The sequence below is a fragment of the Gnatocerus cornutus genome, chromosome 10, assembly GCF_029298725.1.
Source record: "Gnatocerus cornutus isolate USDA-ARS CGAHR chromosome 10, icGnaCorn1.1, whole genome shotgun sequence".
Taxonomy (NCBI): domain Eukaryota; kingdom Metazoa; phylum Arthropoda; class Insecta; order Coleoptera; family Tenebrionidae; genus Gnatocerus; species Gnatocerus cornutus.
The window spans coordinates 7,171,520-7,194,722 of NC_142242.1; the positions used below are offsets into that span (position 1 = coordinate 7,171,520).

Here is a 23,203-nt window from a genome sequence, read left to right on the forward strand (position 1 = left end):
GTTTCTCATGTTTAAATCGATTATAAATCATTAAAGCTAACTCATTACGCAAATATTCATCGCTTCGTTAAATTTTGTTAACAAACTCACAATAACACTGTAAATATTAATTCTCTACAGGTTTATTATTCGCTAGCAACGACGAACTAACATGTAATTTATTAATTGAGCCTTTTCAAAGAGAAGTGCAATTACTAGATCCTTCAAAGAAATCTTCTGGTTGTGGTATTATAATTTCATAAATCAGTGTTGGCATTCTTTGTCTTATTATAAAAAGAAAATCGAATTTCAAAGACCGTAACTTACATTGACAGTTATTTTCAGTTTGCCCTAACTGGTTTCTAGCAATGATCTAAATTCCAATAAAATCACCCATCTTTCATAAATATGAGTCGTTGTGTCCCTTGAATGTTTTGGAATGTTCCAATAATTCGGTTATTTCTTCCGATTTTCCCTTTTCATATTTTCCTGTCGTAACAGATACGCCGAAGGAATGGAACAATGTCCATACAATTTATTAAACACTCATTGACTCATGATCGGACAGCTACTTCCTGCTAAAGTGGCTTGGTAAAAGAAAAGCTAACAAAATTGTGTGATTTCGTCGGATGTTACATGTTCTGTAAAATATCATTTCCAGATTTCAATACGAATTGAGTGAAATTAGTGGAAAAAATTGATTTCGAATGCATGGATCTGAGAGCAATTAATGTTAATATCAAATCTGACATTGTGCACTAGTTGTGAGCTTTGAGTGACAGAGTATTGATTATAAATTTGTAACCATATCATCACGTTAATCAAGACGAATAAACTGCGATTTACGTGAGAACAATACAATAGCGTGAGTTTATGCAAACGTTTCTAAATAATTTTCGGTGTCTTGGGGGATGAGGGATAATGTAGCACAAGCAGTTATTAAATTTAATTGTAGGTGGATTATCGTGTGGAATTGGAGTTTCGGACAGTTACGATTTGTGGGTGTTTTAAACATATTTATACACTTTTTAATCCGTGAAACGGCACTTCTATAATGGGTTCGTTCCCCAGTAGTACTTAAAATTATTTATGGTGTTCTTTTAATGCGTATTTTCCGAGGAAAAACTCTCCGTGACTTGGAGACTATAAATCATATGTATTATAGTTTCACAATTTTCAAGCAAAAGCACAAATTCTATCTTTGAGAAACACCGTCTTGAGTCAGATTTTCTAGGATATAACTCATTGTTAGCCATTTCTAGTTTTATTTTATAACGTCTTTGTTTACTACGAAGTAAATAAATCACCGTCTTGTCGGTTGCTATATTGTTATGAGTGAAAGTGTGTCGCTTTTACCACGAGAGTGTATTGTTTGCGTCCAAAAGTGCTTCAAGTCTTTGCGCCCTAATATCGATCTAGGGATCTTGGTTGTGGCTTTGAAGTTATGGTACTCTGTACCTCCGCAGCCATCAGGTACAGTGAATACTCACTTTAATGGGTAATTCAATGAATGAGTTGGCCGTTCAATTTGCTGGCGTAGCGCCTACCTTTGAGTATAAAGTGATAGAACGATTGAAGCTTTTATCTGCAAAACTCAAAGGATAAGAAATTTAATTTTTATCAATAAAATGAGACTTTTAACGAAGGTTGTCGCCGTAAGTTCTGGATTAATGCTATCGATTTTCAAGTCTCCCTCAATGCCATTATCAGCTTAAACAAAGATCGTGAAAAATAGTCAAGTAGCAAAGTCACAATGACACTTTTTGGTCCAGCTTCAATATTAAACCCTAATATAAATTCCCCATCTGATTTAAAGAGAATGTGTTCACGTTATCTCGTATATTTTTACTCAACCCCGCTATTCTTCCTCATCAATTCAGTATCACGAGACTGAAAGATCTCTTCCACACATGCACAAGCAGCCACATTAAATGTTATCATATCACATATCGGCTTATTTCCCCTGTTACAACAGCCGCCATCTTATTATGTTCTTCTGTCACTCAAACGAGCTCCCCTCTTCTTAACGGTACAATTGAGAATTCTTAGATTAGATGTAAGTATGCATTTAATAGACCAGCATCTTCCGCCAAATATTTCCCGGATGATTTGTCATTGGGTATGGTCGGAAGCGTCGTCGTCGCAACGCCGGTGTCTAATGAACCGAACGCATGGCAATCGCTCATGGGTTCCACCCTCCCCTACATAAACGAATTGTTCTTCGGCGCATAAGACACCACGCCGCAGTTTCAAGCGAACAATCCAAATTAAATAAAAACATGCTGGTGGCAACCAATACTTTGATTAAAGGAACAGCGAACGGGAAACATTCGCTTCCTGCACAATTCTTATAATTTTTAATATATTTTATACACGACATTATTATCACCTGCACGATTTGGAATACATTTAGATTACGTTATTAAATCGCTATAACATTTTGGGGTGTTCATGCGAAGCGTCTGTCCTGTTTACGACCGAACCCTAATAAATACTTCCTATTGAAGGAATCTCAGGCACATCCCCAGCCTATAAAAACGGCTTTCGAAATCATTTTTCTCTTAACATCATATATCGTTTGATTTAGCTTTCTATAAATGATTTTTTTCAAATTTACAACAACACATTTTCTCTATTGTCGTAAGAAGTGTAAAAAACGGGCGGCACGGCATCGATGAGCCTCCCTTAAGTGTGATTCAATTTCAGCTCCGGTTCGAAGTTCCGGGGACAATACCTGGAATTCTGATTTTCCAAGCGAGTGGACAAATTATATAAAAAAATACAAGTGTGATTCGAGTAAACATTGTCTTCTAGTTTATTGAAACACGCTGAAGATATAAATGTAAACATGGCAACTCTCTTTTCCTATCTGCAAACGTCATGGTATTTTTAGCACCGACGACGTCCAGCGTACTGTGGTAAATTATTCAACCTTATGCATAGCGTACAATGCAATTATACTTGTGAAATTAGCATTCGACGGAGCGGGGCGACACCTGCACAAGGCGCATTATTTATGAATAACGCAAGCTATTCTATACTTGAGGTTAAAATAACAATTGGTTCATTCCTGCATTCAAATCCTCTATGCACCATATAAAAAACGTTCCGAGTTAGTGCGGAAACGAAACTGTTTAAAACTACTTATGGGAGAATAAATACGAGACCCTTCAAACCAATAACGAAGGTAAACGAGGTTTCTTAATCGGGTCTCAAATGTCTTTAAATTGAAACTTCCTAGCTTCAGCCGCAGTTTCTAAGTTTTGGTTTCAGTCACCGTTATATGCGCTTTCGTGTGTTGCAGTCTTGACAATTATGCAACAAGCTTAATATTCATCAGCAGCGTTGTTCAATAAAATTTAAACAAGGTAAATTAGTGTGGAGGCAATTTCATATAGAGACATTGTATTCAGTGTGCTTCGTACTGCTAAAACAGATCATTTTACGACTACCAAACAACGGAGCTTTGATACCTTTTTGCACAGACGAGCATACACAGGTATTTTATTAAAGTTGAACTTTATGCAAAAAGTGGCACCTCATCCCGGGTTATATATCCACTAGTTTTATAACAAGTTGTAACAAAAGACATCAAAGAATGTGCATTTTAAGAACAGAGATTGTCAATTACCATAAATATGTATTTTTGTATTTTTGTATATATGCAAGTCGCATTGGAAATTCTTAAAGTGTTGTGGTCTATAACGTGCTGAAATGAATTTAGTGTGAATTGTAAGTTTTATTAGCAATTCCCGCTAAATTAAAATTTAAAATTCCCCCTTCGTTGAGCCTATTTAGCAATAAACTTCTTTCACAGGAATATGAAATAATTACGGTGTAAGTGGCGGTAGATCGTGGGATGTAAGTAGTTTGTATGATTTTTGAATTGCGTGATGCGATAAAAAGAGGGTAATTTCGCATGACGACGCCGCTTGGCTCGGATTTCCCATATATTCCAAGACAAATAAAGCGATCGTGTCTGGAAAGAAGTTAAATTTACAATGCTGAGATTGTTATATTAGAGCACGTAAAATTTGGTATGCCTGAGAGACTTTGCCGAATAAGAAGTACAGCAAGGGAGGAGCACATTTAGAGAAGTGGAAGATATTTCTCTTTCCGGGAACGGAACGGTTACCGCTTCCATACGGAAACTTGAAATGACAAGTAATAAGTAACCACACTCGCTAGGTGTCAGGTGGACTATATAGCGCCTCCGAAGTGCTAAAGTACTTCGTAAGTTCCCTGTCGATCGATCGGAATGAAAACTACACCTGCTGTGATCCTAAAGGGTTTCAATGGTTCACGCTTTTGGGAGCTCCCTTCTTGTCCTCAGAAACACGTAACAAATATGATTATTGCTTCAAAGTATCGCCTTTGCTCCGACTTGATAATAGTTTTTGCAAAAGGAGCCGTCGAGGTGTTTTCATACAACAAATTCAATTTCGTCAAAAGCTAAATTGTCAAAGTGCTTTCTTTTAACGCCTCTTCGTCTATTTCCGAACAAACAGGGTCAATTCGATTACGTTAAAATATGATTCGCAACTGTTAACTTACATACCGAAAAAACAGAAAACCCTGTAAGTTGCTATAAACAAAAGTTATATAATTTAATGAGAGGGGCTACAGCTATCATAATCACAGTCCTCGAATTGGAGCGGCGTCACTTTCAAACGAAGCAATTACAAGAAATCCTGGTGGATATTATGTGTAAGAGATGGTTGGTTGAACAGAAATTACCATTTTGCCTTCTTCGTGAACGGTAGCGCTCCGTTTTTGTACATCGTGTTGGTAGCCTTTAATTTCGCACTCTGTTAATTCAGGGTGAAAGTCGTGACATAATTATTAGTATTTAATTAGCTGCAACTGATCGACTGATTGAGTTTAGGAATTTCAAAATTAATTAATGGCATTAGTTTAATTAGTCCATAATTAATTGTTCAGGAACACTGTAGTGACTCATCGCGTGATTTTAGTAGTAAATATGACCACGGCAATGGAATTTATAATGAAAAAAGTGTTTGATACAATTACGTTTTAATGACAGTCGACTGTGTCACTGCGTAATTTTTAAATAAAATATTTCGTTTTACAAATCGCCGACCATTTCACGACAGGTGGGACATGGCTATAATCTTTCTAGGAGCACTTTTAAAGCGTTCAAATGTGGTCGCTGTCTTCCTAAATCTTTCAACAAGATTGAACACCAACTCGCTTTGATTTACATTAAACTGTAGTAGTGTTCCGATTACGTTCAGCAAGCTGTAACGATTCGATTCTTTGTATCTATCGGCGAATTTGAAGATACCGGTTTAAAAATACGCCCTCACGAAAAAATACACGTAAACTTGAAATACGATGTCATTTTTATTAAACTCATCCGACATTAATAGTGCCGAACTATCAGAATCAGCAGTTTGGTGTCTATATATTTTCACACGTCTAAAATATGTTCTGAAATTGAAATATAACTTTGTCACCAAAATCCTATTATTTTGAGGTTTCGTAGGTTTATTATTACTATTTAGGGTACATTGGGGATGTTTTATTTTCTTCAGTAAAAAACTTTCTCAATTAAGATCTGATTTATACGTTGCGTTGAGTGTTATATTTGAATTGTGGTTTAGCAAAGTGAAATCGGTGAATCCCAGCTGACAGATGTAGCAGTTCGCAGATTTAGATTAGGACAGATTTTAGTATTGTGATTCTAATGGCATGTCGTTACGGAAGTGTAATTTTGAGGGTTAAAGTCGCTAAAGTTGTTCTAATGGAAACTAAAACTAGTAATTCTAATGACATAATAAAGTAATATGTATTTAATTAGATGAGACGCGGTTTTATCGAGCAATTAACACGACAAAAAATCCTTTACTGCAGGCGATAATAGAAAGGAGCCTTTTATTTAAGTTTGTGACCGTTTAGTGAAAACGGGAAAATAAAAGTGCTACATATACTCATGTAGGAACTTGTTGTGCTTTTATTACAATAATTTAGTTCTTCAAAGAGCGGCTATAAATTTCCACATCGTGTTACAGAAATAAGAGTATTTTTCTTAACTGTTCAATTGACATATTTACGGCAGAAGCTCTAAAGTCCTCACGATGGAACGAAATAAATTATGCCTCGTATTTTAAGCATTATCACGTGGGTCCTTATCGGTGAAAAACTGTAGAGTAAGTGATAAACAGGAAAGAAACGATAAGTAGGAGCTTTCTATGCAAATTCGGAGTAGTGTAGAAAGGAACGCCTTTGTTACTCGTTTTTAGTTTTTTAAATTTCTTTTTCCGTGTTGGTGTAACTATGGAAGAGATCTTTTCAGGAGCGGCGTCGCCCACAGCGAGTTATGATGAACAGTTTTTTCCTACGAATTATATTGACTTAATTTTATTAGAGAATAAAACCGAGTTTAAAGCTTCATCAAGAAAAATGATCGTTTTTTCGAATGAATGTTAGTGCAACCTTGCAGCTTTTCAACGTAAAAGAATATATGCTCCGACGTCTCCTGTGAATGGCCAGTGATTCTTGTGGAACTAGATCGTCTCTTCAATAGCTATTGTCAGCGGCTTCTAGCCATGAAATGAAAAAGCCAGCGGGTTGCAATTAGATTCATTCTCCACGATTGCACGTATTTAATCAAGATACTGTGTGTTCGTCAACGGTTGCTATATCTTAAAGCTCCAGGATCTGTTATCTTTCTAGGTTTCCACCCTCCTCTTTGTACATGCCGCGCTGACCTCTTCTATTACTCCACCACTAGCTTGCTTTTCTTATCTACTTGATAATTATGCATCTCTTTGCCGCCAACATTACAAATATTACCCGGGATTTTGTCCCAAGGGACAAATCGATATGTGGACAACTAAATCTATATTACTATTTCAACTTACAAATGGACTCTTGTTACGCACCATAAATTTTACATAAATCGCTTTTCTTGTCACTAACACCATTTAAATAGGCCCATTTGCGTCACTTACTCGTAAACGATTCGGTGAATCAACCGTGATGCTACATTAAATTGTCGTATCAAAGCTCCGAATACCTAAATCGCCATTAAAATGATATCGAAGTGCTTTTGGAGGCAAAATTAGACACCGGAAAAGAAAGCTTCAAGAACGACACCTTTTCCGGATTTTTTTTTGTAGTCTTGAAACATCCTCGCGGTGAATTTATCGCAGACACAAAATCTCAACAAAGCTTGAAAGTTTGATTAGAAGACGCTAAACGTCTAAATAAACATTTTCCGCGTGAATCCTTGAGTTATGATATTTGAGAAAGACACAAGAAGTGTGGAGCAGTCAAGTTGAACAGAATCCTGTAATTTATAGGTTGTAATTTTGCTGCAAAAAGTCCGTCGTAATATGCCATCCTCTGTATGCAGCATCCAGAAACGCAAATTAGACGGAAGTTGGCGTACGTGTTAGGCAGATTTGAGACTTGTGGGTAATAGAGCGTTTTAATTAAAGGTGACATGATGACGTCTTAGAGTTATGGTAAAAATGCTTAGTGTGGCAAATGTAATTAGACGTTCCTCGCCGGTGTATTTTACGGCGAAAATGTGTATGTGTTTATTGAGTTGGGGTTAATCCGCACTGTGTAATTTAGTTTTCTTTTTTACCCTCCAACATGTGCTGTTAATTCGAAAACAATCTCTAGATGGCTGCAATCGGTAAAACAAATTTATGTGGTCAAACTATCATTTACTGACCGGAGTAAAGTTGCTCCTGCAAATAAATGAAAATCTTTGGAAACGATTTTGTCTCTCGAAACTTTTTGTAAAAGTTTGGGTTATTTGGAAGTCTGAAAATACTCAGACATTTATAGTGATTTAGTAAGAATCCCGAGGAAATTTATGTTGTATAGTAGATCGGAACAAATCCATATTAAAATGAGATCTACATACATCTGACATACTCAGATTTCAAAAAGGTCACATATTTAACTGTTTTGTTGATCTCCAGTTGTAATTAAGTTTAATTAAAATTCGCACGAGATTGAAATACAAATTTACAACATGAATGGAGCGGAATTAATACGTACTTCCATGGATTTACATTCTTATCTTTAGCGAAATTTTACTAACTTAACTGTATTGAATGCGGACTTTTTATTACGATAAATAAAATTTTACAGCAGCTGCATCAAAGTAAATAAAACTTTGACTGTATAGGACGTGATTTAATGTAGATGCTTCCTTTTACATTTTTAATATCTTATGAAAGGAATTCCAGCTCCAACACACGTATATGTATGTGAAATTTTAATTTCATTTTGGCATTGAAATTAGTAATCGACTGTCACGATATAAAAAAAGAAGACAATGGGATATCAATCAATCTCATTAATTTTCTTAATGAGTAACGAGCCCTTGATATTTGAAAAGGATCGGCTATGCCTCACTGAATATGTCATTCTTTTAATTAATAAAATAACGTTAATGTAGCCGCTGGCATAAATTTCATTTATCTGCGATCTGAGCCCTCGTTAGTTTGCTTTTCCGGAAATTGTCTTAAAATGCAACATTAAGGAACTACTTAGGATATTAAATAAGGATTTAAACTTAATTTTCTCTAAGCACGTCGTTACCAATGTTTTAGGGACCTAAACTGTATTTTGTTTTGTCTTTTTCATCATTTTATAATTAAGAGTAAAGGACGTTTATGGCAGGCCCAGCTTAGGACACGTTAAAAAAGTAAATAAATTGAACTTAAAAATATCAGATACTGTACGTGGTAAGTGAAACAATAAATTTTATTATCCACTTTCATGTGTCATCCCGGCTTCCTTTTATACTGTTCGACCCTGTCGCCCTTTCGTTTCTATCTATATTTTATCCCAGATTATTCAGATTTGGGTAAAGTACATAATCTGCATAATTAGAAAAATGCGCCGTCTCTTTATTGCCGAGCGAAATTGGAGGAGCCCAAAAAATAGACGCTAAATTTGATTTCTAAGACAAAACTAGTTTAGCTACCCTTAAATATATGCAGTTTTTGAAATTCTCGCTTTCGTGGGTGTCAAGCGCGGTACCGTTTTGTTATTATTAACTGGAAGTAATTAATATGCAAAAAGCTTTCGGTTCATAATTTATACATATACTTGTGAAAGTTGGCTACAATCTATAGGGAAGTCTTATTAAAGCCTTATTAAAGTAAACAATCGATACAGACATCTGTAAGTAACAAGTTGACACTTATTAATTACTAAGAGTGGAAGCAAAAACTCTGTAATACTTTAAGTTTGCTCTACTTAGAAACAATTTAAAGTGAAGCATGTTGTGTAAATAATATTTCCTTCATAGTAAAATTCGCAAATGGCGTGAAATTTCGTCGTCGTATTTTTGGCGAGCATGATGGATGTGGACGTGCTGTCATTTGACAGTGTTTCAGATAATAAGATTAAATGTTGTGTCAAGTTGATGGGTAATTGAATGAGTGCGGGGGTAATTATTGCGATGTTCGACGGTGGATTTATGGCAGGGTCGTCGGTCAAATTTTCCGGGGACAAATAAAAGGCGATGATGTAGCGAAAACATAAATAATAGGTATAAAGAGTGCGTTATTTTGTAGCCGGTTATGATTAATACATGAGCAATAGAGCCTGTCAAAATATGGTCCGTTAAATCTGTCCTCAAGCGTTGTGTGACAGCCTCCCGTCTCGTTCTTGCTTGTACCTGTTAACACGAAGAAAACAGAAATATAGGAGCGTGTAATTTAGTGTAACGTGTTCACATTTGGCTGGAGTGCGTCTCGCGGGAGCACTGACGCATCCAAACCTGGTCTAACAAAGGGATGACTGATGCCTTCTCTGAATTCACTCTGCATGCGTGTCGTGGCCACATTCTTGGTCGACGCGTTCGAGAGAGACAGATTCCAACTTACAGATCTAGTTAGAGTTGTGTGTTTGACAGATAAAATAGCTCCTAGAACTCACATATTGGATTTTACATTTACATCCTAACTTCACATGAAATATATTGTTTGTAACACTCAGAACTTGCATTTCGCTCCCTTGATTCCATTTTATTGCGAAATTTTTAATGAACGTTCGTCTCATTTGTCTAAATATAAAATAATTGTGAAGAACTTTAAAGGTACGATGAATGTGCCAACTCGAGATATTGAAATGCCGGTGCAAACGTAACGAATCATTAGTAAGGTTCTTTAAGTGGAAAATCAGATGGGGAATGCTGATAATGGTGTTATGAAATGTTTTTATTGGTGTAAAATAAAACGGCGTTGGTGGCAGCGTCGCACGTTTCAATGGAGAACTTGAAAAGGTGCACGGAAGTATGTATCTAAAGCGTGAACGTTTTCAGAAACCCGTCTTAAAAGGTGCGAGCTTTAATGTTCTTAGTGACCATCAGAGTGTTCGATTAATACACTTTTACTCCGTTTCTGTTTCGTTTATGCCGTGCCCTTTCAATTCAAATAGTCATTTTGTTTTTTCTATCTACAAATGGATCTTTTTTGCTCCTTCGCTGCGAATTGTCTCAAATTATTCCAAAGAAAAAGAGAAAATGAGGGACATATCCCTTTCAGGATTACTTTGTGTACTGAATTTCCAATTCTATTGCTCTCATTTGATGTTTGAAAACATAAATCCCATTCACAAGCAAATCTTTTATTCTGATAGAAAGCCTAGAAAAGTTGCTCTTTTAACTGAATCGTCAGGTTTGAAAGAAAATTTATCTTGCCTATCCTCTTGATCTGAAGCATTTTTTTTTTATTTTTAAACGTCGTTAGCACTGCTGTGAAGTGGTGTGTACATAACCCCACGTACATTTCCCAGATTTTATGACTTGGCAAGGGTTGGCAAGTAATTTTCTTTATGAATTTGGGGTTGTCTCCCAGGAGCAGAACTAATTAATAATCGTCCGTAATGAATGTCTGTGATTAAAAAACACAGTGATACATGACCACGTGAATTATTACTGTATCAATTTTGGTGTATAATTTGATCCTCATCGAAAACCTCCCTGGATGACCGCTTGTTGTAAATTGCGAAGAGAGCATCCCATAACCTTTTCGGCGTCAGTCTTGCTCCAAGTTTGCCATTAATTCGCGTATCCTTGTCAATACACTAGTGTGAAACAGAGACGAGCATTAATGTAATTCAGAAGTTTAAGCCTCATTGCTAATGGATGCATGGTCATCCCTGCATGTTGTTTATCCGAACCGGATATTGGACTTCATTCCGTTGACAAAAGGCATTACACCACCTTGATTTATTGAATGGTTTCATTTCATCGACCCGTTTACGCCTTCCTGCGTGAAAAACACCTATTCTCCTCCGATTTCCCTTTTCACAATAGCACTGTCGATTTTCATACAGATGAAGTTTGCACGGCGTTAGTCATGTTTATATCAATTATGTTACAAGTTCAGCAAAAAGGTTGTTCTTCATATTTCGCGATTTCCACAAGAGTTACTCCATAAATTCGTCTCACCGCATAAATTAAAGTATAAATCATGTCGAACAGATTTTATTTACTGTCTACATTTGGTTTTGTTGCGTGTGAGCGAGCGGTTAAAGCGCACGTGCGCTTCTGTATATAAACTGAGCAGTATGTAATGTACACTGCTATCATTAAGTCAGTTCATTGAAACACCGAGACAGCCGCCACTCAATTTGAAAATGTACATGCACTACTTAATTAATCCAGCTTGAAAATGTTTAGGAAGACATTGTTTAGTTTATGCACATCGGCTGGAGCAACACAAAAGTAAAAGAACACACCGCTTTATTTCTTCCAGCCTTGTTCTTCGCTAACTTAATTTGCTGTAGATCAAACTCTTGAGATGTAGTAATGCAATGGTCATCTCAATCAAATGCTAATTCAGCCAGAACAGCGAAAAACTTGATTTTCATTTAAATGGAAATTAAGGTAGCAGTGTTCTTTGATTCGAACCATGTTTGAAAAATTTCAAGGAAAACTGATTGAATAATTAAAGAGAATAATTTCCGAAATTTACAGGGTGTGGGATGGATGCAACTTTTAATGGATTTGTAAGTTGTTTTTTCTATTTGAACTACACTGAACGGAACTTGTAAGTGAAACAATCCGAGCGTGGACTTCCGTTTTAAATATAACTGTATCGGAATCAGCACTTGACTTAATGATAGGGAGACCTAGCTTAATTAATTATTGTAAAGAAATGTCAAAATAACGAATTATTTACTTTATAGTTGATTGTAAAAAATGATCGAGGGTAAATCAATTTCAAGTAATAGGTCTTTCCACGCTCTAGAGGACGAATGAAAATTAATATCTGTGACGTGAGTTTCCATCGAAAAGTGGAAATCGTAATAGTAAATCGATGAGAGTCAATTGATAATATTCGAATGTGAGGACAGCTGTAAGCAGGATAATACATAGAAAAAGTCTCAGAGGAGGTTTAATTAAGATTCTTTGTGGCTGGTAATAAGAACTTTCTGCAGCATAAAAAGAAAATTGTTCATGTGTAAATGGTTTTTGGCTTGACATCAAGAAGTTGGCTGTTATATTACGTTCCCTCGTGTGTCTTAATTGGACATTGAAATGAGTAAACCTAAACATAAGCTTCCCGCAATCAAATTTGGAACAATATGCGTTGAAACTGAATTTAATTTCTTGCGGCGTATTGTGATTCCTACAAAGAGTATTAATGAATGACTGTACACATGTTAGACGCAAAAACTAATCGCTATAAAGTGTGTTCCACGAAGTTCGAGTGTCACTTTATCAACAACATGTAGTATGATGCTTTGGTTCGGTCACGCCGCTGAAAAAGCAGCATCTTCCAAACCCTATACGAGTTCTATTTCGCTTGAATACGTACATCGATGAGATCGCAACTCATTTATAAAACTGATAACGCTGACATGGCCTATGGCTGCGCAATCGATACAATCACGGTTTCGATGACCCTTCTTTACTTCACTTACGTACTCGGGACGGGCAATTTTGAATTACTGGACCACGACAGGTGAAGCGTATTTCAGGACCTTTTTATATTTCCACGCTCTAATATTGATATCATGCATGGACGAGTTCTACTCTAATATCCCGCAGCTTATTACATTCACTTCCGCACATTTCTGCTTTGCCAAAATACAGTGCAAATATATATAGTGAAACAATTAGCGCAACATTTACCGACACTCTTCAACCAATTTACATGCAAAAGGAGGGATTACGCACTTTCATTCCCCCCAAATCGTAAGGTCTTTATGAATCATGGAGGAGTTAAATTGTAGCAGACAGAATTCTTCGCGGAATTTGTTGCCTCTTTGATCACTGTCGATCTACAGATTGTAAAAAGGATACAAGTATGAAAGTTGTCAAGTTAATGAGTTTATTATTGGAAACTGCGACTGCACTTACTGCTGGTTATGCTCATTGAAAGTAGCAACGCAATTAAGCGAATTGTGCAAAAACTCCTCCCTAAATGAGATTCAGCTAGGCATTTAAATGAAACGGAAATAAGACTTGTTTATCACGATATCCAACAGCTAACTGACAGACAACAAAATAATGCAATTTGGTTTCAGTGCTCTTGTCGAATGTTTTATTTTTATTATCTCCGATAATTGGCGACAAATAATCTTAGCTCTGTTGACTTGTTGATTACGACCCTATGGCGGTTTGTATGTTTATTTATCAAAACTTAATACGGTTTTGATATCCCACTCCAAAGCTTCATTTAGTGATTCTCCTAATTTAATTACGCAATTACCAAGTTCATCATTTTGTCAAGTGTCTTTTAGGAGCAATTACCTGCAGCTCGAGCTTGGAAGAATAAAATTTATCATCCACTTGAGTTTTAGAAGCGAAACAATGCAGTGCTTATTCTAGATCTTGTCTTTCCATAATTTGTTTGGCAAAGAGCGCTCAAGGTCGATAGCTTGAGCGGGCGTTGCCGATGGATTTGTTGCTTTGCTTTTCAAATGGGAGACTATCACAAACTGTTGTTTGTTGCAGGTCAACGGGACTGATGTGAGCAGTTTCCCACATGAGGATGCAGTTCGGGCATTTCTCACAGCACAAGAACCTATCGTAGTCGAGGTTAAGAGGCGGATATCGGAGTCACCATCCGAAAGAACCACCACTAAACTGATCTCAACAGGTTGCCAAACAGAACTTTCTGGATTGACATGGCTAGAAGACAATTCTTTAGACTGCTTGACACATGACATAGATTTAGAGGTGAGTATAAAGACCGGTAGCTGCTCTCAAAACAGATAATTCGAGTGTGTTGTAACGTAGGACGTAAATTTTATGTTGCTTTTTATTACTGTTAAAAGGTCATTCGTCTTTAAGCTGTAACTAATTCCATTCCTGTTTGTAAATAAAATGTCCATCTTCATCGTGGTTGTTAACTTGATTGTGTTCGCTTGAAAATATTTTGGAGTGTCTCATAATTAACTTTAATTAAGAGATGGGTGAACACGGCGTCAGACTCGAGAGATATTTGTCAGGTGTCAACATTTTGGGTGTTGGAGAGGTTTTTGCAATTTTAAAAAACTCCAGCGAAAATCTAAAAAGAAGTGAGGATTATTTTAATAATATTACAATTACTTCGCCTTGACACGTTGAGTGACAAGAGATCAGTTTTGTTGTTATTGCGTAGTGAATAAATCTCAGCACGTCCGCGCATGATGCACACAGTCTGAAATGTAGCATACAGACGTCATGAATATCAACAGTCTGGACGCAGCCCTGAGGTCCTGTGGGAAATCAAATGGCTCTAACATTGACATCGGATTGATAGTGTGGCTGCTAGCGACTTGTCACGTGCCTAATGTGTCAAGCCGATCAACAATTCAAAAGATGCCCACAAAATGCATCCCGATCATTTCTTTCACGCCGCTCCACAAATTCTATCAACTAACCATTCGGAAACTAAATTACATTTCAGGCATCCAAAGAATTACAAGTATCTGTTTCAAAGAAATAAATTACAGGTGTGGAAATTGGAAATGATTCGCCGTTAAGATCTTGATCGGATAAAATGTGATCGATTCCCCGTGTTGACGATACGAACGAATCACTTTTTGCGCTGATTATTTCCATGTGCGGAAATAAGACGCTAAGTTTTAATAATGGCGGCGATGATGCTTGAAACTTTACGAAACGAATGAACTGATCAACTTCATCGGCATTCAAGCGGTGACTTCGAATTTGTCACCAAACTACATTCGAAAATACGGTGAACGGACACTGCAAATTTGCTTCATCAAAACTGCAAATTCGACCGGTCCATCGAAAGAAACCTCGTTAGGCAACGAAGGAATTTCATTTTTTGATACTCGAGCTCTGTTGACAATGAGCAGGAATGCGATAAATTTGGATGCTGTCTCCCAGGAACACCGGAAAATTAAAGACGCTAAACGGCGACCCGTTAAGGTCAATTGAAAACACTGTAATTACGAATCGATTGAGTAATCAACTGAACTTGCATTGGTCTGGCAGGGAATTGAGGTAGTCTACAGACAAAAAAGGTGCGAATTTTCATCACGACGTTATAAACCAGTGCTTCCTAAACTGACGATCAAAACAGAAAGACGCTATTTTATAGCACCTCCAACATGTGGAAAAATCGCCCTGTGTTGAAAAACACTTGAAGTTGGGGAAAAAAAGTTTGAGAAGCACTGCTGAAGGGTTCTGCCGTAATGAACAGGTTAAGAGTTGGCGCTGGTAGAACATTGAGCGTGCGATAAATCACAAGCCACGTAATTCGATAAATAAATCAGCATCAGCAACGGATTCAAAACCCCCGAATTCTATCACTTTTATGGAAATTTTAAATTTCCACGAAGGTCTTTTTTATTAAACAGGATTGAACACAAGAAGTTCTCATTTAATTCGTCAAAAACTCATTCCCACGCATGAATGAAGCGCGTTTTTTACAGTTTCTTGGTTTCAACATGCAATCTCTTTAAGCAATCTAACTTATTTTAGAGCAACTTAAGGAAACAATCTTGGAATTATCTCCTTTAAGGATTTTATAAATAAGTGCTTAAAGACTGCGTCGCTGACCCGAAAGTAATTTCAATCATCGTTTTCTTTTCTCATTTAAAAATTTTCTCAAATCTTATCACGCGTTTTCTTTACAGGAGGTGACGTTACGAAAATGTAGTAGTGATGAGAAGTTGGGATTAACAGTTTGCTATAGCTCCGGATCTGAAGCTGACACTTGCACGGAAGTGTATATTAGAGACATAGCGCCCCAAAGTGTCGCCGACAGGGATGGCAGATTACGACAGGGCGATCAAATCTTACAAGTAAATGGAAAAGACGTCGCTAATAAAGAAGAAACGGAATCTTTGTTCGCTGAAAACAAGAAAGCTGTAACGCTTTTGGTTAGCAGATGTTATAATAGGGTAAGTACAAACCACCCCACGCTAGATGGCGTAGTATGTTTCAAATTTGTTTCAGAGTGAAGAGTATTTAGACACCGAACCCATAGATGCAATATCACCTGGTGGACGCAGCGCAGCTTATCAAAACAGTCTTATAGAGCAGTTGGTTCAACAACAGACCGAATCACAGCATTCCCTTAAAAATGACGCCGCTCCTAAAGTTCCTCCTCACTTCATCCAAGAACGTCTTAATCTCACGAATAGTTTAGTACGCTCTAAGATGGATTCCATCAATCACGAAATTTCGGAACTTGACCATCGAATGCAGAATATCCAGTTAGTTAAACTTGATAAGAGAAAACCTCCACAGTTACCGCACATACCGGCGCCTCCAGATTCTGACACTGAGCACATCTATGAGACAATACCGGAGTCGGTAGATTTAGAATTGGAACCTATATACTCTTGTCCGTACGAAGGCGAAGAACAGAATTTGATAGAACAATGGCTGAAAGCGCAAGATCAAGGGTGGAATTCTCAAAACAAGGACACAGCGACCAAAGACAACAAAAAACAGCGATGTAAGTCAACAAAAAGTAACAGCAGTGGTGAGGAGCATGAAAATAGTTCGAGTGCTTACAACACTGGAGGTTCTTGTAATAGTAATCCGTTAACTTTTGAGCTAGCGTGTAGTCAGGATTCGAAACAAAAGGACACGTATAGGTGAGTTATCCTTAAATACCATCGAAGCTCAGTAACATTTCAAGTTTCTAGGTCAACACTCATCTTATGTCCATCAGCTGAAAAAGATGACACTTCCAAAGAAAAAGAACAAACGGAAACGTGTGATGCATGCAAGCAACAAGCCAATTCTAAAAAGAAAACTAAGGCGACGTCGAAGACAAACAGTCCTTCGTCTCCTACAACGAGACTGGGGGCAGGAATCACACCCGCACATGTTCTTTCCGACACTATGTACACGAATGTAGCAAATTTACAGCAAACGATGCTTTTACAACAACAGTTATTTAGACAAGCGTTAGTTCAAAATAACATTGATGTAGCAGCAAAACCGACTACGAGTTTTACTTCTCCGAGTTTATGTCAATACCAGTTTGTCAGCGGGTCGCAGGTACGAATCTTAAAAAATCGAGAGAATTTTTCTAGCAAGATATTACAGACGCAGAGCACGCAACAGGAGAGTGCCACGCTGGAAACTAGAATGGAGTGGAAAGTTAAGCGTCGACCTGATGGTACCAGGTATATAGCCCGACGTCCGGTTAGAAACAGGATTCTCAAAAATCGGGCCCTCAAAATATCGGAAGAAAGAGCAGGATTGACAACTGAAGATGATACGATTTCTGAATTGAAGGTACTGTACCGCATTTAGCCTCAAAAAACTAAAGTTTTGTTACAGATTGGAAGATATTGGACAAAGGAGGAACGTAAAAAACACCTGGAAAAATCCAAGGAGAGGAAGCAAAGACAAGAAATACTTATGGCGTCAAGAAACATCGAAGAAAATGGTGAATTACTCATTCACAAACCTGTAGAAAAAGTCCATTCGTTTTCTTCTAAGAAGGCCGCAAACAACCTTGACAACACCGTGAAAAAACATAAAAGTAAAAGGGTACATAAGGAAGGATACGATAATTTCCCGACAGTTCAAGAAATGATTGTGCATGGACCGAAAGTTCCCAGTTCGAACAGCAAAATGATGGGACTTTTATCCGTGACGACCGTTTAATTTGCTCGTTATTATGACGCTTGCTTTATATCCATTTATTGCTTTCCTTATGCAATTCTAAGCTAATTCCAGTTTTCAAATATTTACCAAATGAGCGAATCGATGATTTATGTGAGAAATTTGTTGCCTATAGTATCCCATTGTGATGTTTCTAAGTTAGTGTACATATCAGATAAATTACTATAAATATATTTCATAATTATTACCTATTTAGATGTTTAGAATGTTTAAATACGTGTGTGTAAATAAATATTATGATAAACTACGTTAAACAGGATGTCGTTTTTTACCTCTCCTATAAAAATATACAAATAATTTGAGACAGAACAGTTAATTGTTGTTTTCATTATTAGAAAACTTTCAGTTTGAAAGTGTCACATTCTCTGGGTTCCTAATACCACGAGCGTCCAGTATATTGATTGCAAGTGACTGACTGCTCATTCGTACATTCTAGATTGCAAACTGAGAAACTTTATTGAAAACAAAGAGCCACAAAATCCAAACTTTAAGTCCTACGACTGCCACTTTAAATCTCATTTTCTTATAAGATACCGCTTAAAGTGTCATCTCATAATTATGATCCATAAAGAGTGTTAAAGGTGTGATAATAGAGTTACGACGCATTTTTTAAACTTAATTTTCTTTTATATAATAATTATGATTCATTTGTCGTCTATAACAAAGAAATTTACGCAGGTGATAATACCGCTAATTGAACAAAATTTAGTTTGTGAATACATAATGAGAATATACATAAAAAGAAGGAACTGTTTCAAAAAATAAACGAATTATTCCTATTATATAATCAAAGTTTTTTTAAGTATTATGTGGAAAGATGGCACTTCTCGCGATCAGGTAAAAATGTGTATTTGTGTGGAGTGGTTGTGTCATGTGTTAATAATAAAGGCCTGTTTTCACGCTCAAGCCATTTCTGAGTTTTAATAACATCTCAAGGAAAGTGAAAATACAATTAAGTCCTATTTTTTAAGCTGTTTGTAATTGAAAAGCAGCAAAAGTGTAGTACTGCTACGTTAGTTGTTTAAAATAGAAAACATTGAATTTGAAGAAGAGCTAATTCGTGACATATTTTAATCAAACCAAATTTTTAGTTTAAACATCCTTCATTCTATTCAAACGCAACGATGGATTTGCGCAATCTGGTTTGCTCAAACTAAATTTGGTAGTGTGCACAAATATGTAATTTACCAATATGGCAAAAACGTTTTGTTTGTGGATGCCAAGTTGCGTCAACGGCTCGAGCGTGTAAAATGACGCTTTTGCAGGTAAGTGAGATTTAGTCATACATTTTATTATTAAATTTTACCGAGCGTATCTGAACTTGACAGAGAATTGGTTCCAATTTCTATTTTATTTTGTTTGAGTTTTCATAAGAATTATTGTCTCAAACATCTTTTTTTCAGCTTTCTAATTTCAGGAGAAATTTAAATTTCTTTTTAGCTTTTGTAAAAAACGCTTGTGAAATCTGGTCGAATCGATTCGAAACCCTTTTCCCGGAATCCACTGAAAAAAAGGGAGTTCTTTCACAAACAGGAATAGAGTTTCCCTCGTCAAGTAGATGGCGGCACCATTGTGCTTTGGGAGAAACTTGTCTGGACGAACATGAGTTGAAGGAAATTCTTGCAAACTACGTTCAAATATTTGATAAATGGTTGTCTCTTATGCATAATTTCTTGATGTTTCTGTGATGTGTCTATTGAAAGAAAAATTTTGAATAAAATTATCATGAGATGAACGGTATCTTGAAGTGTAATTTCTTTATCTTGGAAAATTCAATCGATATAATTATAACCAAGCGAGTGTTTGTTCCATTTTCTTGTAATACCTGTCAATCGGGAGCAATTAGGAGCACTATATCGGAAAACTTCGTTTTTAGCGCGAAGTTTCCGTCAAGCAGCAGGTAATTTACGGAATTTTTGATGGTATCCATTATCAAAAGCAAACTCTGTAAATAGCTTTATATTGTGCTGTACATTTTATCTGATATAAAAGAGAAAACAGCATGTCTTTGACCAATTCGTTTGGTAAGTTATAAAAGTCCATTATTGTGTCTTAAGAGAAAAGAGTTGTTTGTGCTTAGACATCTGTAGTAGCAGCACATAAGAAAGCTTTTGTGTGATTAGTGCGTGAACAATAGTTCCATTCCGACACCGTGGTGGATATCGTATTGCAGATCTCTCTTTCAAGAGCACAAAACTCCAGCATAAAGAGCTTTTTTTAAGGTGAAATTTATGCATCAATTGGCGCTTGTGTAAAAATATTTTTACGATTTTAGTTTGGTTTGAATACTTTCTGAATAAAGTTGGAAACTTGGCCAAGAGTGAAAGCAATTAATTGTAAACTATTTGATCCCTGCTGGTTCTGAAGAAGTTAACAACTTGGGAAAGTCCAGACTTCATCATCAAAATATCTGGACGGGTATATTACATAGTTGGTTTCCAAACGAAACCCTCTTTTGGGCTTATTAATGGGTCGTTAATACAGCGAATTCTCCAAACCGAATACATACCCTATAAAAGTTTGCTGGAATGGCCTAAGTTATTCAAATACGACGTTATAGAACTTGATGGCAATATCATTGTATAACACGAGTAACATTATGTTGATATATGACATCATAGGGATTCGGAAACTCCTATTACACAAATCAATATGTAAAAATATTACATAAGTTTTCAAGACGAGTTATTTCAATCGACTTCTAAAAATATTGACTTGACTATACAAAAAAACCACACAATGCTCTCTCTGTCTTCAGTAATTGAGACGCTGCGTAAAAATATCAGCATTTCCGTTCCGCAGAACTAACTAATCGCATTTTCGACTACGCGAGTATGCAGAAATTACTCATACATATTTAACTTGTTCATATTGTTGAATAACATGCGAATGGAAATCAAAATTTATTCCAGCAAACGTTAAGCTGAAATCGCATCATTTTTCATTATTTTGCCATAAAAAGTCAGATTTCTTATCCGATACGATTTATTTTTAGAGCTGTGTATATTTATTAATGTGGTGTAGTGTTGTCATGCAATCAACTGAAGGTGTTGATAATGCATTTTGGACAACATTTTGAGGACCCTTTGGCAAGCCTATGCCGCGTGTTGAGAGGCTAGTGAAGTGTAAAATCGATATACACGTACATGTCATATATCGCATGCCATAGCGATAAAATATTGCAATATATACGTCAAACGTACAAGTTTCTCAAAAACCATCGTATTGTAAAAATCGAGACAATATACACGAGATTGCACCCTAATATTACACGATTTGAACTTTTTGTTCAAAAGCTTTTTACATATCGTAAAAATCGAAAAATATGTGACGAGCTTTTATTAACACGAGCTTTAAAAACATTAATAGTGTTCTTTCAGTCCATTTGCTATAATCGACACATTGAAAAAGCATCATTTAGAGCTTTCAATTTTGTGGGCTTTAAGTATTTTTTAATGGTGATTATTTAAAAAGCATAAAATTTCTTTTGAAGTTCACGGAGGGTGGAAGCAACTTATGCGGAAAGATTAAAGAAAAGTTATTACGAAATTAAGAAAAAATTTGATCCCTTGACGAGCAAACCGAAAAAAACATGTTAAATTAAACATTGACTTATTGAAAGTTAAGTGAAGTTTTGCGATTGTTATTCAATTGGAGAAAATCTTAATTATTAATGATTATAACAACACGATTTTAATAAAGGCAAGAGTTTATCCCTTTCCACGAAATTTTTAAAGAAAAAGTGCGTTTTAGGATGTGATAATACGGAAGTTTCGTTGAAATAATATAAAGAGACAAGTAAAAACAAGCCGTGTACGTAAATCCAGAATCTACCCATCCCGAATAATCTCATGAGGATGAAAGTCCAGAAGTAACCCGAAAATGCAAAATACTGGTCCGAATGACCAATAAAAAACTGCATAGTATAACAAAAATAGAAAAAACATTTCAAGCAATCCTTTCTCTTTTTATCCGTTGACCCAAAATATTCGTGCTAGACATACAAATTGAACGAAAAGGCGGCAAGCATTGCCCAGTATTTTATTTTCACCGCAAAGTGCTAACTAGGCCTGAGGCTAAAGCATATTTCGAGAGCACCATGAACCGAATACTCAATTGCCGTAATGGATAATTGTATTTACTCTAGATTAACAATAATTTAATTTCTTAATTGTTAATTTCCTTTCCCTTGATATTTCCGCGACTTTTCTGTCGCATTCACGAAAAAACATCTCAAGGGGTGGGATCTAGTCGTGCTATGCATAGATTAGTTAAGCTCGTCAACTTTTATAAATTAACGTAAACTTGTTGTGCATTTGGAATACTTGTTGCGGAACTGCTAACTCACTTCCCTACGTTACTTGATTCTGTAACTTTAAATATAAAATACCCTCAACATCCTTGGTTTAAACATCTCTTGCTCCGAAATTGAAAAAGCTAAATACTTGTTGTTTAAATGAATTTAACTTGCTACTTTTAATAGTATTAAACTCAATATTTTTGCTGGTCACATTTTGTTGGCACATAGTAAATATACGTGAAATATGTCGTAAGATGGCGCTATGTAAATCGCTTCTTTGCGTTCACCCTGAAGCATCTTTTGCTTGCAGCGTTTAAGGTAGTAAATATTTGGAAACAAAGTAACTTTAACGTGTGTGATCTCAACCATGAAATCTAAGAACCGTCCCTTATTATTCAACTTTAACGATAGCCGAGGGTAGATTTATGTTTTACCGTATTTATCTTCCACATACCACATGAAATTCTCTTACACCAAAGAAGCTTTTCAGGTTTAATTACAATAAAAATATTCACAAAGTATTTTGTGCTGATGTTTTTGCTTAACAACAATAAATATCCCGAGGCGCGAAATTATTACTTACTTTTCACACCAACGAAATATTCAATTTTATTACTGTAGGAGTGTGATTTTCAAGTATACATTACATGGAGGAATGAATTATGTTATAAACAAACAGTTTTGTGTCTAAGTTGGGAACAGAAGTTGCTTTCTAACTTTATGTGAAAATCTCCATTAAGGAAGACTGAATCCATCCTAGAACTACTTACAGGTAATTACCTACAGCAGCCGCTAAGTCTACAAGAGTATTTGTGGCC

General features: G+C 36.2%; 1 protein-coding gene across 2 annotated transcripts in view; it reads left to right on the plus strand.

The window, feature by feature from the left end:
• The window catches only part of Slip1 (SLo interacting protein 1), a 31,466-nt gene extending 13,127 nt beyond the window's left edge, over positions 1–18,339 (plus strand). The window contains exons 2-7 of one of the 2 annotated variants that reach the window (XM_088047854.1): positions 13,940–14,164; positions 16,075–16,341; positions 16,397–17,043; positions 17,095–17,452; positions 17,501–17,692; positions 17,738–18,339. In XM_088047854.1, the coding sequence (XP_087903980.1) occupies positions 13,940–14,164; positions 16,075–16,341; positions 16,397–17,043; positions 17,095–17,452; positions 17,501–17,692; positions 17,738–18,067 (2,019 nt within the window). In that variant the 3' untranslated portion in view covers positions 18,068–18,339. Of the gene's footprint in view, positions 1–13,939; positions 14,165–16,074; positions 16,342–16,396; positions 17,044–17,094; positions 17,693–17,737 lie in introns of both variants that reach the window. The other variant, XM_088047853.1, reaches the window with a different exon arrangement.
• Positions 18,340–23,203: the final 4,864 nt, after the last annotated feature.